Source organism: Hippocampus bargibanti, linkage group LG12 (assembly GCF_051943395.1).
Source record: "Hippocampus bargibanti isolate YZ-2025 linkage group LG12, ASM5194339v1, whole genome shotgun sequence".
Lineage (NCBI taxonomy): Eukaryota > Metazoa > Chordata > Actinopteri > Syngnathiformes > Syngnathidae > Hippocampus > Hippocampus bargibanti.
In genome coordinates, this window is record NC_142745.1 from 9,792,963 (window position 1) to 9,806,519 (window position 13,557).

Below are 13,557 nucleotides of genomic sequence, written 5' to 3' on the forward strand. Positions count from 1 at the left end.
ATTAATTTCCCAAAGGAAACCATTAAAGTGAGAATAATCCGTTCCCAGGTCGCCATAAAACATTATTTTCAACTGAATAAGTCTTAAAACTACACACAATATACCTTATTTTATGTATAATAAATGTGCTCTAGTATTGTAATTAAATAAATAAACTGTATAATAAAGTTGTTTTATTTACCTTTGTGATGGTCGTGGATGGCTTGATGGAATAGATAGTTTTTTTGCATAAAGTGTCTCAAGGAGCTCTGGGTTGTACATCTTAGAAGTTGTGATATTGCAACAGCAACAGATGGAGGCAGACAATAGAAACTTAATTAATAGCTGGTTCCCTTGCTTGTATGTTCTCTTCAAATTGTACAAATGGCTTATGCAGGTTATTTGTGGAGCCTGATCGATGGGATATTTTAACCTTGCAGTCTACACTGCCTTTGAACTATCAATAATGTTGAAACGAGTCCAAATTTCACTGTTTTCTCACCATTTCACTCTTGTTTTTTTTTTCACTTTTGTTGTTTTTGTTTCAAGCTCTGTCGCTTCCCTTTCGTGTGTGCGTGTGTTTCTGTTACTCCTCCCCCCGCTCACTGCGGCGTGTGTCTTGCTGCGTCTGTCCTCTCCCTCGTCTACCACGGATCTTGACCAATCACGTGTGGCTTTCACCGAAGACTGGGGGGCGGGGAATAGAGGGAAAAAAATCCGGCTGTCGCGAACGACACATCACTCATTGTGGCACTGCGTGTGTTTCCCGAAAAATAGTTCATATGCCAAGATTATATTCTCACAAATTTAACGTTCATAAGGCGAAAAGTTCGTTAGCTAAAGCGTCCGTAAACCAAGGTATCACTGTGTGTGTGTTTGGACTCACTGTGGGCTCTCCTGTAGTTATTAGTGAGGCTTGAGCAGCCATTGTGAGAAAGCGGGCAGTGTGACAGGTTGCAGTTGCGGTTGTTAGCCGGTGCGCATGTGATCACCGATGGCCGATTCTAAAAGGAGATGAACAACAACATTTTTCCCTCGCCGCTTGTCAAAGACAAAAACACAACAACCGCACCATCGACGCTCACCTGCTGGCGTTCGGCGACGCCCACCACGTGCGGCACGGCGACCAGTGTCGCCACGCTGCTTCGTTCCGCCATGCTGCTGCTTTTGGTGAGCGCCAGCGGTTGGTCCATGGCAGCTAAACTGGCCAGGTGGTGATGGTGTGAGAGGTGGGCGTGGCCGTACAGGTGGTTGCCGTGGACGCCAAGAGCGCCGGGCAGCACCATGCGCTCCATGGGACTCCGGCTCTGGTCTTTAGAGGAGCTGCGATAGTCTCCATGAGGTTTCCTGAGGGTGGAAAATACCAATGTTGGGTAACTTCCAAAATTAACATTCAAAATTTAGTTACTTTATGTTTCTCGTGTCTGTAGAGACTCAGCACAAAGAGCAGTTCACATGTTTCAATGATTAAATATGCAAACAAAACAAAACACACATTGGATTGGATTATAATGACTCCCGCGGCTTGGAATTGAAGCGGATTCACGTGGGACAGGAAATGTGAGACAATCTCTTTTTGTCAATGGATGCTACAGCTTTGTGTTTGCTTTCAACATTGAGCTTGTAGCAGACATGTACATTTCATCGTGATGTCCTTCGATCCACTGGTGAAAAGGACGCATTGATAATCTCCTCTTTCATATAGAACTGCTTCATTATTTGGTATTTAGTTTTTGTTGTTGTTTTGACTTCAAGATGGTGCCACGAGAGTGGCTGCCTTTACAGCAGCTCTTGTATTTTGTTTTTCTACTTCTTCCTTTCCTTTCCTCTTCCTTTCATCACTTTGCTGCTGCGAAATGTAAATTTCTCCTCTGTGACACTAATAAAGGCAAACCCAATCCAAATGTTGCAACTGACATCTGACTTGCAGGACAATATTGTTTCTGTGGTTGAAGCAGTACCATCGGAACGGGGATGATTTTTTTTTTACCATTGTGTGTATGAGGCACTTTTCCGAAGCGCAGAGGGTGTTGCAAACGTACGCCCAGTTTGATGTGCAGTTGAGTGGTTATGCGCACACTTTAACAGGTAGCAATTATGTTGTTAAGTGAGTCAAATGCAGTTGGCTTCACTCCGTGTGTGAGTATTACACCCTTCCTGCAGCTCCACTTCCCTCCTACAATTTGAGGCCCAGGAAAGGGATCAAGGAGTCGGTGTACTTCCCTCCCGCCACCCCGTTTATTTTCTCGCATGAAAACACCTGAGAAAAAAAATCTAGACATTTTGACAAACTAGAACATGGAGGGGAAAAAAACCTCTTCATTTAGGAGCAGACACTGCGCCATTGAGGCATTTCCACAGTCATTATGTCAAGAGTGAATAAGAACATCGTGGCTCAATAAGCACAACGATGAAAAGATAAGACGCTTAAAAAAATTTGGAAAAAAAGCCTTTTGGGTGTGAATGCCAATACTTGTAGAGGCATGTGACCAAGCAACACGACTGCTGGTTCAAGCATCTGGACGCCACAACAGCATCCAAACCACAAATAAATGGACCGCCCCAGAATACAGACGGGGGCGGGGGGGGGGGGGGCAGAGGAAGGGCTAAGGCGATGTGGGGGAGGCCGGGAATGGGGGGGGGCCTCTGGGTGAATGGTCCAGTCCTCTCTTACAAGAAAGACTTGTTTCCTTCGTTTGTGCCCAAAGCTTACATGAGCAAAGAGCCCCCGTTCTACCCCCCACACCCACGCTTGCTTTGTCTTCCTTGTTCTTTCACCGTCTGCTGCAAACTTCCTGAGTGATTTGGCAGAGTTCGTGTCAAGCGACAACCCACAAATTCCCAAAACCACAACATCGGGTTGCCATTTTCTGGCTCTCAAGTCCATCATACAAAAAAAATGGAGCATGACTAGAGAAGGTGTGTTACACCTGAAGGCTATCATGTTTAAATACAATTGGGGACATTTAACCCATTCACTGCCATACCCGAATTTATTCGGGAATTGAAAATAGAACGTGGAACGCCATTTCAGAAATTGTTCGGGTTTTGGTTTTTCTTGCAGGAGGATGCCGATAAAGCGCTAGTTAGACCTCTGGCAATGTTTTTCCCTTCCACAAGTGGGTAGCCTTTGTCTTTTGCATAGCCGCCCTCATTTCAAGCTCAGATAACTCCAGACCCATATAACTTAGGAATTAACTATTTTTTCTGATGGAAGAAGAGAGTCTTAAAGGACAACCGACGTCTCCGGACAAGTTGTGTCCATAATTCATAATTTGTAAAATGGCTTGAAATGACTTCTACTGAGCGTATTTTAATAAGATTCCACCGCATATAGCTATATTTTACGTTTTAAGACTCGCACTGAATATTTAGGAAGTCTTGTTTTTGAGTTGGTGACGAGTCCGTACGTGAGGTCACGAAAGGAACGCCCCTGACCGAAAAAAAGACGTATTGTAGCGGTCCTTCCATCACGTCAATGTATTTTCCTGTACTTTTTTGGTCTGGGGATCTTGTGTTGCACCCAAAAGCCACCAGAAGAGGGCGTCCAAGCTACATATAAGGAATTTATCAGCCTGTGGAAACGGAGGTGGCCACAGGAGGTCGCCATTTTGTGCCATTGAGACATCTCCCCTCAATGTTGCCTCATAATGGCACGGAATAAATTCTTTAATCGATTGCAAACACGTATGCTTTCCTCTTCAGAACTATTTGAATCATATTCATAACTGGATGTGTAACAACAAAGCATATTCTCCCAATCTGAAGCCATTGTTTTGATTCTGCAGCAATGCAAGACGTCTTGGCGTGACGTCACGAACTGGGGGCGGGACTTTCTGAAAATGCCCAATTCGCAACTCAATTTTTTTGCAGATTTTGGTGTTTTGCATTTGAATAAAAATATCATACTGCGTGTTTTGGGTATTTTAGATGCTGTAAAACGTTTTTCTGATGTCAGTTAAGAAACAAAAAAGTGACGTCGGTTGTCCTTTAAAGGTTTCTAATGCTGTATTGAATGTTAATATTGTCCTCAAACTTAATATTCTGTGGGTCCTGGATTTTGAGTGAAAATGACAAAAACCCTAGCACTGGAGTGGACACATTTTGCACGTCTGGCAGTGAATGAGTTAACTTAAGATTTGTTCATGGGGTGAACCACATAGATGCAATGTATATGTTGATGCGAGCGACAGAATGCACATGCTGCCTTTCTACTGCAACTGCAGAAAAACAAAACAATTGCAGAAAAATCCAGAACAATTGGGGAAAATGAGGGGTTCCTCTATTTAGTCACGGCCAATAGACGAATTTTATATCAAGACGAGACCAAGGGAAGTGTACATCCGAAAATACTCAGAAAAATTCCACTCATTTGCTTATTTTGGCAGTAAATTGAGAAGGGGCCAATGTGAAAGGGGGGCACTGGAGTGATTTGAGGCGATAGCATAGCATTGTTGTTTTCATGATGCGGTCACAAAGCAACGGTGACCACATCATCAACCAGATGCTTCCGATTATCTTTATTTCGGGGGGAAGTCGAGTCGGGTTATCGGTAAATTGAGGAGGCAGGCTCATCCCATCCCATCGCCATCTGAGTGTTTGGTTTCATCCCAACTTCAAGCAATGCCAAAACACAGCCGTGGTCACACCGCCAAGACAGAGGGGCCCGTTTACAGGAGCCAAAGAACAGAACCAATCAATAGCGGAGTAGTTAAACCCTCTGGCAAGCCGAAGCGTTGGCCCGACACACACATGGGGCAACCAAAAAGCCATCTGCACCTTCACCCACGCCAGCGAAGTAGACGGCACAATGAAAACTTTGCTTGCTGGAAGCTTTTCGTTTGTTTACATATTTTCATTGAGTTTCGATCGCACGCATTTTCGATTTGAATTTGGGTCAACTTGTTATGAAAATGAAAACCATGTGACTGGCATTGGAGCACATCACATGATGAGCAGACATCGTTTTGAATCGATTTTACAAGTCTCCGGCTTATGTGGAGCCGAACATTAGTGGCAGCGGCTGCGCCGTGCACTCACAGGAGGATCCCTTCATTCTCAATCCGCAGGCCAAGCCTCTTGCAGCAACACATGGATGATACGCTTCCATATGACTACTGCACTTCCAGCACTGGTCCATCTGTCATTAAGTGCAGCTTTTCAAGCAACGTTGCTATGAATGAAGCGAGGCCAATAAAATCCAGATATTGAAGAGCAAAGTCTTTCATCCGTTTTCAAGGCCTCAACGTTTTTATTTGTAGGGCTGAACGGCTATAAAAGGGCATTACAGTGATTTTTTTGGGTGCTAATTCTATTTCTTTCACAGGAAGGAAGAATCTCTTGCATGGTCCAAACTCCTGTTTCCGAGCCAGTTCTGGATGGAGCACCTAGATAAGCGGTACTTAATGTGTCTGGAGGCACCGAACCCCACCAGTTTCATATGCTCATTCACCAAACCCGTCTTTCAATGACTGCAGACTAGACTGAGGGGTGGACCTCTATGACGGAGGATCCACCGAACCCCTGAGACCGACTCACTAAACCCCTAGAGTTCGATTGAACCGATTTTAAGACCCACTGGCCTAGATGCTACCTGGTGTGCATGGCGGATGGTCAGCATGGACCACCTCAGATCACCTGAACTGATTTCTAAACTGAGTGAATTTGTAACTAACAATAATTGGATTCAATTTTGAATGGAAATGGATAGTTGGAGGTTGAGGACAAGGTATTGGAGTATTTTTTCCCAAAAATATAACTAAGCCAGTGGATGCAGAGTCTCACATGAGTCTTGGCAAAGACTAAGTCATTCAATCATACACTGGTGCTTTGTTCTGCTTGATTCTTAATCCTTCATCTGACCACAACTTTTGGGTACAATCGTATGCTTGGCTGATGCGCAAAGCAAGGTCCATACAAGGCATGCTTGGATGAATTTGGTGTGGAAAAACTTGCTCCCGATGCCGTCAAGCGCTGTTGGGACGATCAAGACCAGAGATTACATGGCCTGACAGTCTTTGTCCGACGCCACGGCAAAAAGGCAAAAACATCAAGGTTCTTTCCGTCTCCCTGTTTCGGTTCAAGCCAAGTGTCTTAGTCATATAATATCAAGAATTTATTTTGGTTCGCTTGTTTCGGTTTAAAACTAAACTTGCAGGGGGGAGGGGAGGGAAAACAAACAGTTCTCCAGGAAAACCCTCCCTATAAATCTTAAAACTGGGCAGATGTTGATATGCTCAGATCAATCCACAAGAGACGGCCAGAGAGGGAACGACACACACAGGAAACATCTGGGAAAAATCAGCGTGGAGAGAAAAGAAAAAAGGAAAAAAAAAGCTGGAAGAGGGGGCGGTTGAAGGCCCAACCACAGGTTACAACCAGGCCCGAGCACTGCGCGAAGCCACAGAATGGAAATATACAAATATATATAGAAATGTGAGCCACACTGCTTCTAGAGAATATGTTTTTACACCCAAGTACAGTTTACTTTCCGAGCTTCAGGCGGATGTGAAAAAAATGGAGAATACTGAGAGAGAAATCTGACTCACTGTATTATTTTAGCTTCTTTCCACTCTGGTAACACAGCAACTTTGTATATCGAATTACAGGTGAGCTAAAGTAGAATACTTAATTAGTCCAGTCAGCCTTTTATGCTATTCCTGACACTGTTTTGGCCGCAGCTGTACAACCTGTACGAGTATTTTCACCCGTTGGGAATCAAACACGATTCGGGCTTTGACGTGGGAGGAAAGCACAGAAAATAATTTGCAAATCTACGACAAATCGGATATGGGAACCCCGACAAGTTCGCAAAGAAAACAACACGTGGTTGTATTTGTATGAATGCTCATTGAATAAAAAAAGAAGCCACAGCTTTGATCATAAGTTCTGACACACAGTTGATTCCTTCCTCCTCTCTCTCATTTTCATTTCCCCCCATTTGGCCCTTGGAGAAACCTCTTAAGAGGACAAGTGAAGAAGTTCCAAGTGAACTGGAGTACAAAGCCCAATTTCAAGCCTGTGAAGCCACAACACAGCGGCATGGCCAACAACTTAAAACGCTTCCATGCAATATGACGAAGCAACTTTTTTTAATTTTGGGTGTGGGTGGGAAGTGGGGAGCGAGGACTCTTTTTAGTGCCCAATTCAAAACCCACGGGGGTTCTGATGTTGTTTGAAAGGAAATGCGAAGCAACAGCGATGGAGACTTTTACACCGGAGGGTTAACAACTGCTCAGTGGTGGCCAGGAGGGCAGGCAGCAGCAAGCTACCAGCCCGCAGGCTCCAGTGAATGGGATAAGGCCTCTTTGTTCCAGACTCCACCTACCTCCTCCTACATGCATTGCCACTACATATTAGGAAATCATTATTTAGGGAGGAAAAAAGCACAAAATTGAAAAGGTGTGCTTCTAATATGCCTGCCTGCTGCAAATCCAAAGAATTGGCACAGTTAAGAAGTCAATGTAGATTTCCAGGTTTTATTTTAAAAAAGGGAAAATGCATTTGGTGGCATAACTATGAAAACACACAATGCAGCCTTTATGTCTTGTGATTCGCTTATGTGTGTGTGTGTGTGTGTACAAGCAGCTGGAGTTGGGTCAGACACTTTTGCTTTGTTCTTTCACCAAAGACACTGATGAGCTTGTTTGGAATGGACAACAAAAGGAGAGACGACCTTCTGTGGCGCCGCCCCTCGATCGAGGTGTCAGGTGTCCGCCTGCACCAGTGGCGCAACCAATGCTCTCTGTGCTCTGTGTATTCGAAAACTGTGGGAACAGTACTTGTAGGTAGTAGACCACTTTTAAGTAGTCTGTTGGCAATCACTTTGAATTGGCAGAACAATGTTGTGTAATTTCTGTGTTCGAGGGGCAATATGCGTCAATAAAAAAAATAAAAAAAATGCCCAGGATGTACATCAGAAATTTAAAATAAAAAATACTGGCACAAAATAAACACGTCAATAAATAAGTATATAAATAAGGAAATAACTGAGGCGTTCTTTGTTGTCACATACGTCATACTTTTTTTATTATCCACTTACAATATATATCTATTTTTTTAATCCACGTTTGTTTTTTATGGGGGTAACCTAAATCAGAGGTAGTTATCAGAGGCAAGGTGAGCATTTGCCACACCGGATGCTCACTTCTTTCACCCTCTGGTCTTGAAAGAAATAGTCACTAGCCACCAATTATTTTAGACACAGCTAATCATCCCATTCCAAGATGCTGCTGTATGGCTGTGTGAAAGTATTTATCAGTTCCATGTTAATTTCGAGGCCTGTAAATGCTCTACTGTGGCTATTTTGCAGAATCTCGGTGTAAAAGAGGCTTTCAGGGGTCTAATGAGAAAACACAGAATGGAAGACAAAGACCCGTATCACACAGGATTTCTGTGGTTCAATGAAGGTACTATAAATAATAATAATAATAATAATAATCTCATCTCATCTCATTTTCCGTACCGCTTATTCCTCATTAGGGTCGCGGGGGTTGCTGGAGCCTCAGCTGTCTTCGGGCACGAGGCGGGGGACACCCTGAATTGGTTGCCAGCCAATCGCAGGGCACACAAAGACGTACAACAGTCACTCTCACACTCACACCTAGGGACAATTTGGAGTGGTCAATCTGCCTGCCATGCATGTTTTTGGAGTGTGGGAGGAAACCGGAGGACCCGGAGAAAACCCACACGGGTCCGGGGAGAGCAAACTCCACACAGGGAGGTCGGACCGGGACGCGAACCGGCGACCTCTGCACTGTGAAGCCGGTGTGCTAACCACTCGACTACCGGGCCGCCCTAATAATAATAATAATAATAATAATAATAATAATAATAATAATAATAATAATAATAATAATAATAATAATAATAATAATACCAGTAGACTGGAAGTGAGAGCCTGAAAAGCTGATTCAGCATAGCAGCTATTCCGCTGCAATGCGTCACAGACTTATGGTGCTCAATCGCTTTCTAAGCTAGCAAAGCATCACCAACCTCTTATTTTCTGTGTGTGTTTGATGGTTCAATCCGGTCATATTCAGTCGCATCACTCTGTGGGTCTTAAAAACCATTCCGGATACCGATTTGAAAGCTGACAACAGGCCTTGTTGTACTTCATAAGTCAATCGTACAGTCGTTACAATAAAAAAAACAGACATGCTACAAAACAACAATGGAAGGGAGACGTGACTGTCTAGCTCTGTCTGTGTGTGAAAAGTAGAATGTGAATTCGATGAGCGGGAAAACACGATGACTGTGCACAAACGTCAAGTTGCACAAGCTAATCCTTTGTTCGGTGAGCGCAATCACAAGACTGGAGAAGAAAAGAGCTTTTTCCCATGCTCCCCCCCTAAGAATAGCCTAGCGGCTCAATCTGATGTGTGCAATTATTTATGTATTGTGTGAAACTAAAAATGTCCGTGTTTTTTTTTTTTGATGGGTTTTACTAGCTTAAGCATCATCTTCCTTCCTTTCCTTCCTTTTATCACTTTGCTGCTGTGAAATGTAAATTTCTCCCCTGCGAGACTAATAAAGGCAAATCCAAATTCAAATCTGCGGCCATTAGCAATGGTCTGCCAATCTGTCCACATAATATGTTTGCAAAGAAGCAAGCAAGCAGGGATCACTGCCCCCTCACTTCCAAAATCTCTGGAAGCCCCACAAGATGGGAAGTGGGCCATGTAAGTAGTCATAAGTTTCAATGATTTAATCGTTCCAAGCAAAATCAAGTTCACAAATAGTGTAGCACTCCTTTAGCAGAAAGGGTACATTTGACTTGCCTTGGTGGATAATTGATTAAAATCTGATTAACGCAGGAGGAAAATTAATTCATTTAAGACATACAGATCAGCCTTAAAAAAATAAATGTGCAAAGTTCATCTTTCAGGTGCTAGGTTACATTGTTGACGTTTGTTTCTCTTTCTTTACTTCAAGAAAAACTAAATAAAATGACTTGTGACATTCAAAACAAGCTCAGCTTTGTTGCCACTTCTGGAATTTACTTTCTTTCGATACCCAAAAAAAAAAAACATGAAACCGCTTTTACCCAGAGTTTTTTTTTTCTTCCCGACAAGGAATGTCCCTTTTTCATAATGATATTTAAATAGCCCATGAATTACAATGAGCTTTTTAACTGCATGTTCAGCTGATGTGTCTGCTGTCAAAGAGTAAGATCATTTCGCATGACTTGTGTTGCACGGCAACCTCGGCAAAAATATTAGTAGTTTATAAACACATGTTATGTGTCAAAACTTTCCATGTAAAGTACGAGTGACTCCATGACTGCCTTCTACCAGGCTTTACATGAAAAATGATTCTATTCTTATTGTCAGAATTGGATCGTTAAGATGGCAAGATTGTTGCTCCTATCGTGCCCCCAAAAAAGAATCTGAGAAATAATGTCAAATTAATTGACAGCGATAGTATACAGCAAATTTTAATAATAGCCAATGTGATACTATACATTTACAGACTAGTACTCACAACTGTGCGGCGAAGAGTCGACTCATCTTGGCCACATGTTCATTGTCGTCCATGTCGCTGTCGCCCTGCTCTCCGCTCAGCTTCCTCTTTGTGGGGCTGATGGGTGGCGGGCCCGTCCTGTGGCTGGAGATGGATGACGAAGACGATGATGAGGAAGAAGAGGAAGACAACGAGGACAGGGAAAGGGCCTGCAGTCGGGGGTCTCCTCGCAAGGCTGCTTCTCCTTAGAAAAGGAGGATGATGACAAACATGAGTTTTAAGAAAACTATTTTGAGCCATTTATGACAGACCGTATGTTTAGGCAACAGTTGTGTTGACTTGGTTTGTGACCTTGTAAAATTAGCAATGGACGATGCGTTTTGAAAACCTGCGGACAGGTTCTGCGTGCGACTGTATGCATTTCTCTGATTGATTGAGTTCACCCCCCCACGGTCTTGTTCGAGTCCACAAGGCCTTACAGAGTAGCCGGTGAGTGGGGGCAAAGAAAGATGAGAACGAGGGAAAAGTACAACTGGCCCCGACTCAGCTCGGGGACTTTCCACTGCTTTGGATTCATGCATCTTGCCTGAACTTTCCCAAACAAAACACAAGAAAAAGCCAGTTCCAACGCAAAATTCTCCATAACTACTCCAAAACGGAGACAAACATAAAGTTTGTTGCTAACACCAAACTGGCGACACGTTACGATATCTAACTGAAGGCTTCTTTTTCATGCGAAGATCCCGCAGAATTGGTGAGTGCTACCTTTTAGCCTGGCTAAGCTTTCACACAGCACCCAGATGTTTAGATGGGTGACATAATCAGCACTGATGGTGGAAAACTTTCAGGTGTTCTTTGGACATCCATCCAATGTCAGTGCAACTTATATGCACATATAAAAAGCTAGTATTTCTCCAACTTTTCTCTCATTTTGTGTCAGAAATGCATGATAAAGGCATCAAAACAACTGCAGTCTCCTAGTTGGAATTATGTTTAAAAAATAAGGCATCAGGAATGATTCTACTACGCTAACAAAATCTCAAAATGGCAGTTTTTCATTTTTCATCTGAATAATGTCGCCATCTTGAAAAGAAATACTACGCATGTGATTTTAAAGTGTACAGGTATCATTAATTTGAACTACTGGTAGTCAAATCATATTTAATGACTCAAGTGTCATTCAAATTACACTAAATGAACTGGAGAGTGGCCACAATTGTTGCAGCCTTAGCATGGCCTCCCAAAGACTGTCACCCGCTGCCAGACTCCCTGTGACATGCTCCTGCTCACCCCAATGTACGCCATGGCAACAGGGGTGACATCATTATATTTGGCCAGGCCGATACACACCAATAAAAAGTAAATGAGGCTTGTGACAGTACGCTGTCCAATCAGGATGCAGAATAATTGGGGTGAAGAAGGGGGAGAGCCTGGGGGGGTTTCTCATCATAGGTTCAGGAGGAGCAGAATGTTTGGATAGGCTCATGTTTCCGTCCCAAATTAATTAAAGCCAGAGATTATAGAGTGGAACATCAAAAGTAGAACACAACCCGTTCAGTGATGTTAGTTGGCTTCCATGCTTTTCTAATTTCCAAACAGTTATTCTATTAGGGGAAAGAAACGCAAAGTGAATACGGTTATTGAACCCATTATCAAGTCTTCATTAATGTTCCACTCAAAGTTTTCAGTTACATTCAAGTTGGCAGGAAAATAGTTTCTGCTTTTGGCCAAGCTTTGAGTGTATTTAAAGCGTTGCTTGGAAACCTTCTACGGTTATTCTCATGCTAGTCATTAGCCATTATGGTTTTTGCTATATGCTAGTTATAATAGCCTCTGTTGGCAGGACTTTTCTATTTCTCCTTGGAAGGGATCCCTATATTACTCCAAGTTACTACACAAGTGACTGTGTTGCAGTTACTTGTGGTTCCAAGCTTATGGTTAAGGCTACAGGCCTTCGCTATTTCTGCAATTCAATTAGACTAACAAAATCAATTCACTCTTATTAATTAGGGTTACGTAGGAGTCAGCGAATTAAGAGTGTTGGATTGGCTGTTGGCAGCACGAGTTAGACGCTGGCTAACTGTTAGTATCCTGGTTGTTGAGGGCGTAAGCGACAGTGGATAACCAGTGGAGTTAGCAGTGAAGTAATAAATGTGCTTATTCCAATTTAATTTGTTCAATAAAGAAACCGAAAGCCTGCCAGCTGCTGTGCCTATCCGTGCCTAACCATTATTTAAACATTCTAACTAGTGAAGGAAGGCTCTGTTTAATTAGCTAACATTGATACCTTGAGTTGCTAATTGTAACTTTGAACAAGTTCTGCTTAGCAGTAGAAACTATCAGTAGAAAGCATAGAAACTATCGCAAACGTCGCACATTCCTGTGACGCACTTTTTCTACATTAGTCTATGTGAAAAAAATGACCTTTGGTAAGTCCTGATAGGAGTCCTGATGGCCAGTGACATACTGGAGTATAGTTTAAAATTACAAGATTTTTCAGGGACTATTTTTCCAAATACAGTAAAGTCTCTTTATATCGATATTCAAGGGAATCCGAAAAAATATCGATATAACCGGGACTATCGATATATCCGACCCTGTTTGCATGTAATTTTCTCCGTGCGTGCATAGAAATAGTATCGATATAACCGGGACTATCGTTATATCCGATATCGATATAACGAGACTTTACTGTATATCTGGTGGAATGCCGATTTGTGCCACTGTTGAGCATTTTACTTGCACATTCAAATTTGCTTTTGCATTCCTTTTAACAGAAGTAAGGTATAACTAAACATATCATTATAATTGTTAGAACATATCCACAATTGAGACAAATCCAAATTTGGAAATGTGACCATAAACAATTTCCTGCTGTGCACATGTAAGCTCCATACTTCTAATTAGGAACATCAGAAAGATGGTGACATGATGAAAAAGACTCGAGTGGAAGTCAAACTCATCTCTGATTCGATTGGGCCGGAATGATCAAAGTCTATTTCTTTTGACAGAGCTTCAAACGGCTCCAAATCTGGATGAGATTAGATTACAAACGGAGGTGAACGCACTGTCTCCCCCCACCAGCCACCACCCCCAGGACACTCCAAGATGAGTCCA

General features: G+C 42.8%; 1 protein-coding gene across 2 annotated transcripts in view; it reads right to left on the reverse strand.

Annotated features, from left to right (window-relative positions):
* Positions 1–13,557, reverse strand: part of vgll4b (vestigial-like family member 4b) — a 34,382-nt gene that overhangs the window by 1,854 nt on the left and 18,971 nt on the right. For both annotated transcript variants that reach the window (XM_089009398.1, XM_089009397.1), the window contains 3 exons: positions 10,462–10,684; positions 1,065–1,326; positions 866–983 (listed from right to left, as the gene is read on the reverse strand). In XM_089009398.1, coding sequence (XP_088865524.1) covers positions 866–983; positions 1,065–1,326; positions 10,462–10,684 — 603 coding nt within the window. The remainder of the gene's footprint in view (positions 1–865; positions 984–1,064; positions 1,327–10,461; positions 10,685–13,557) is intronic.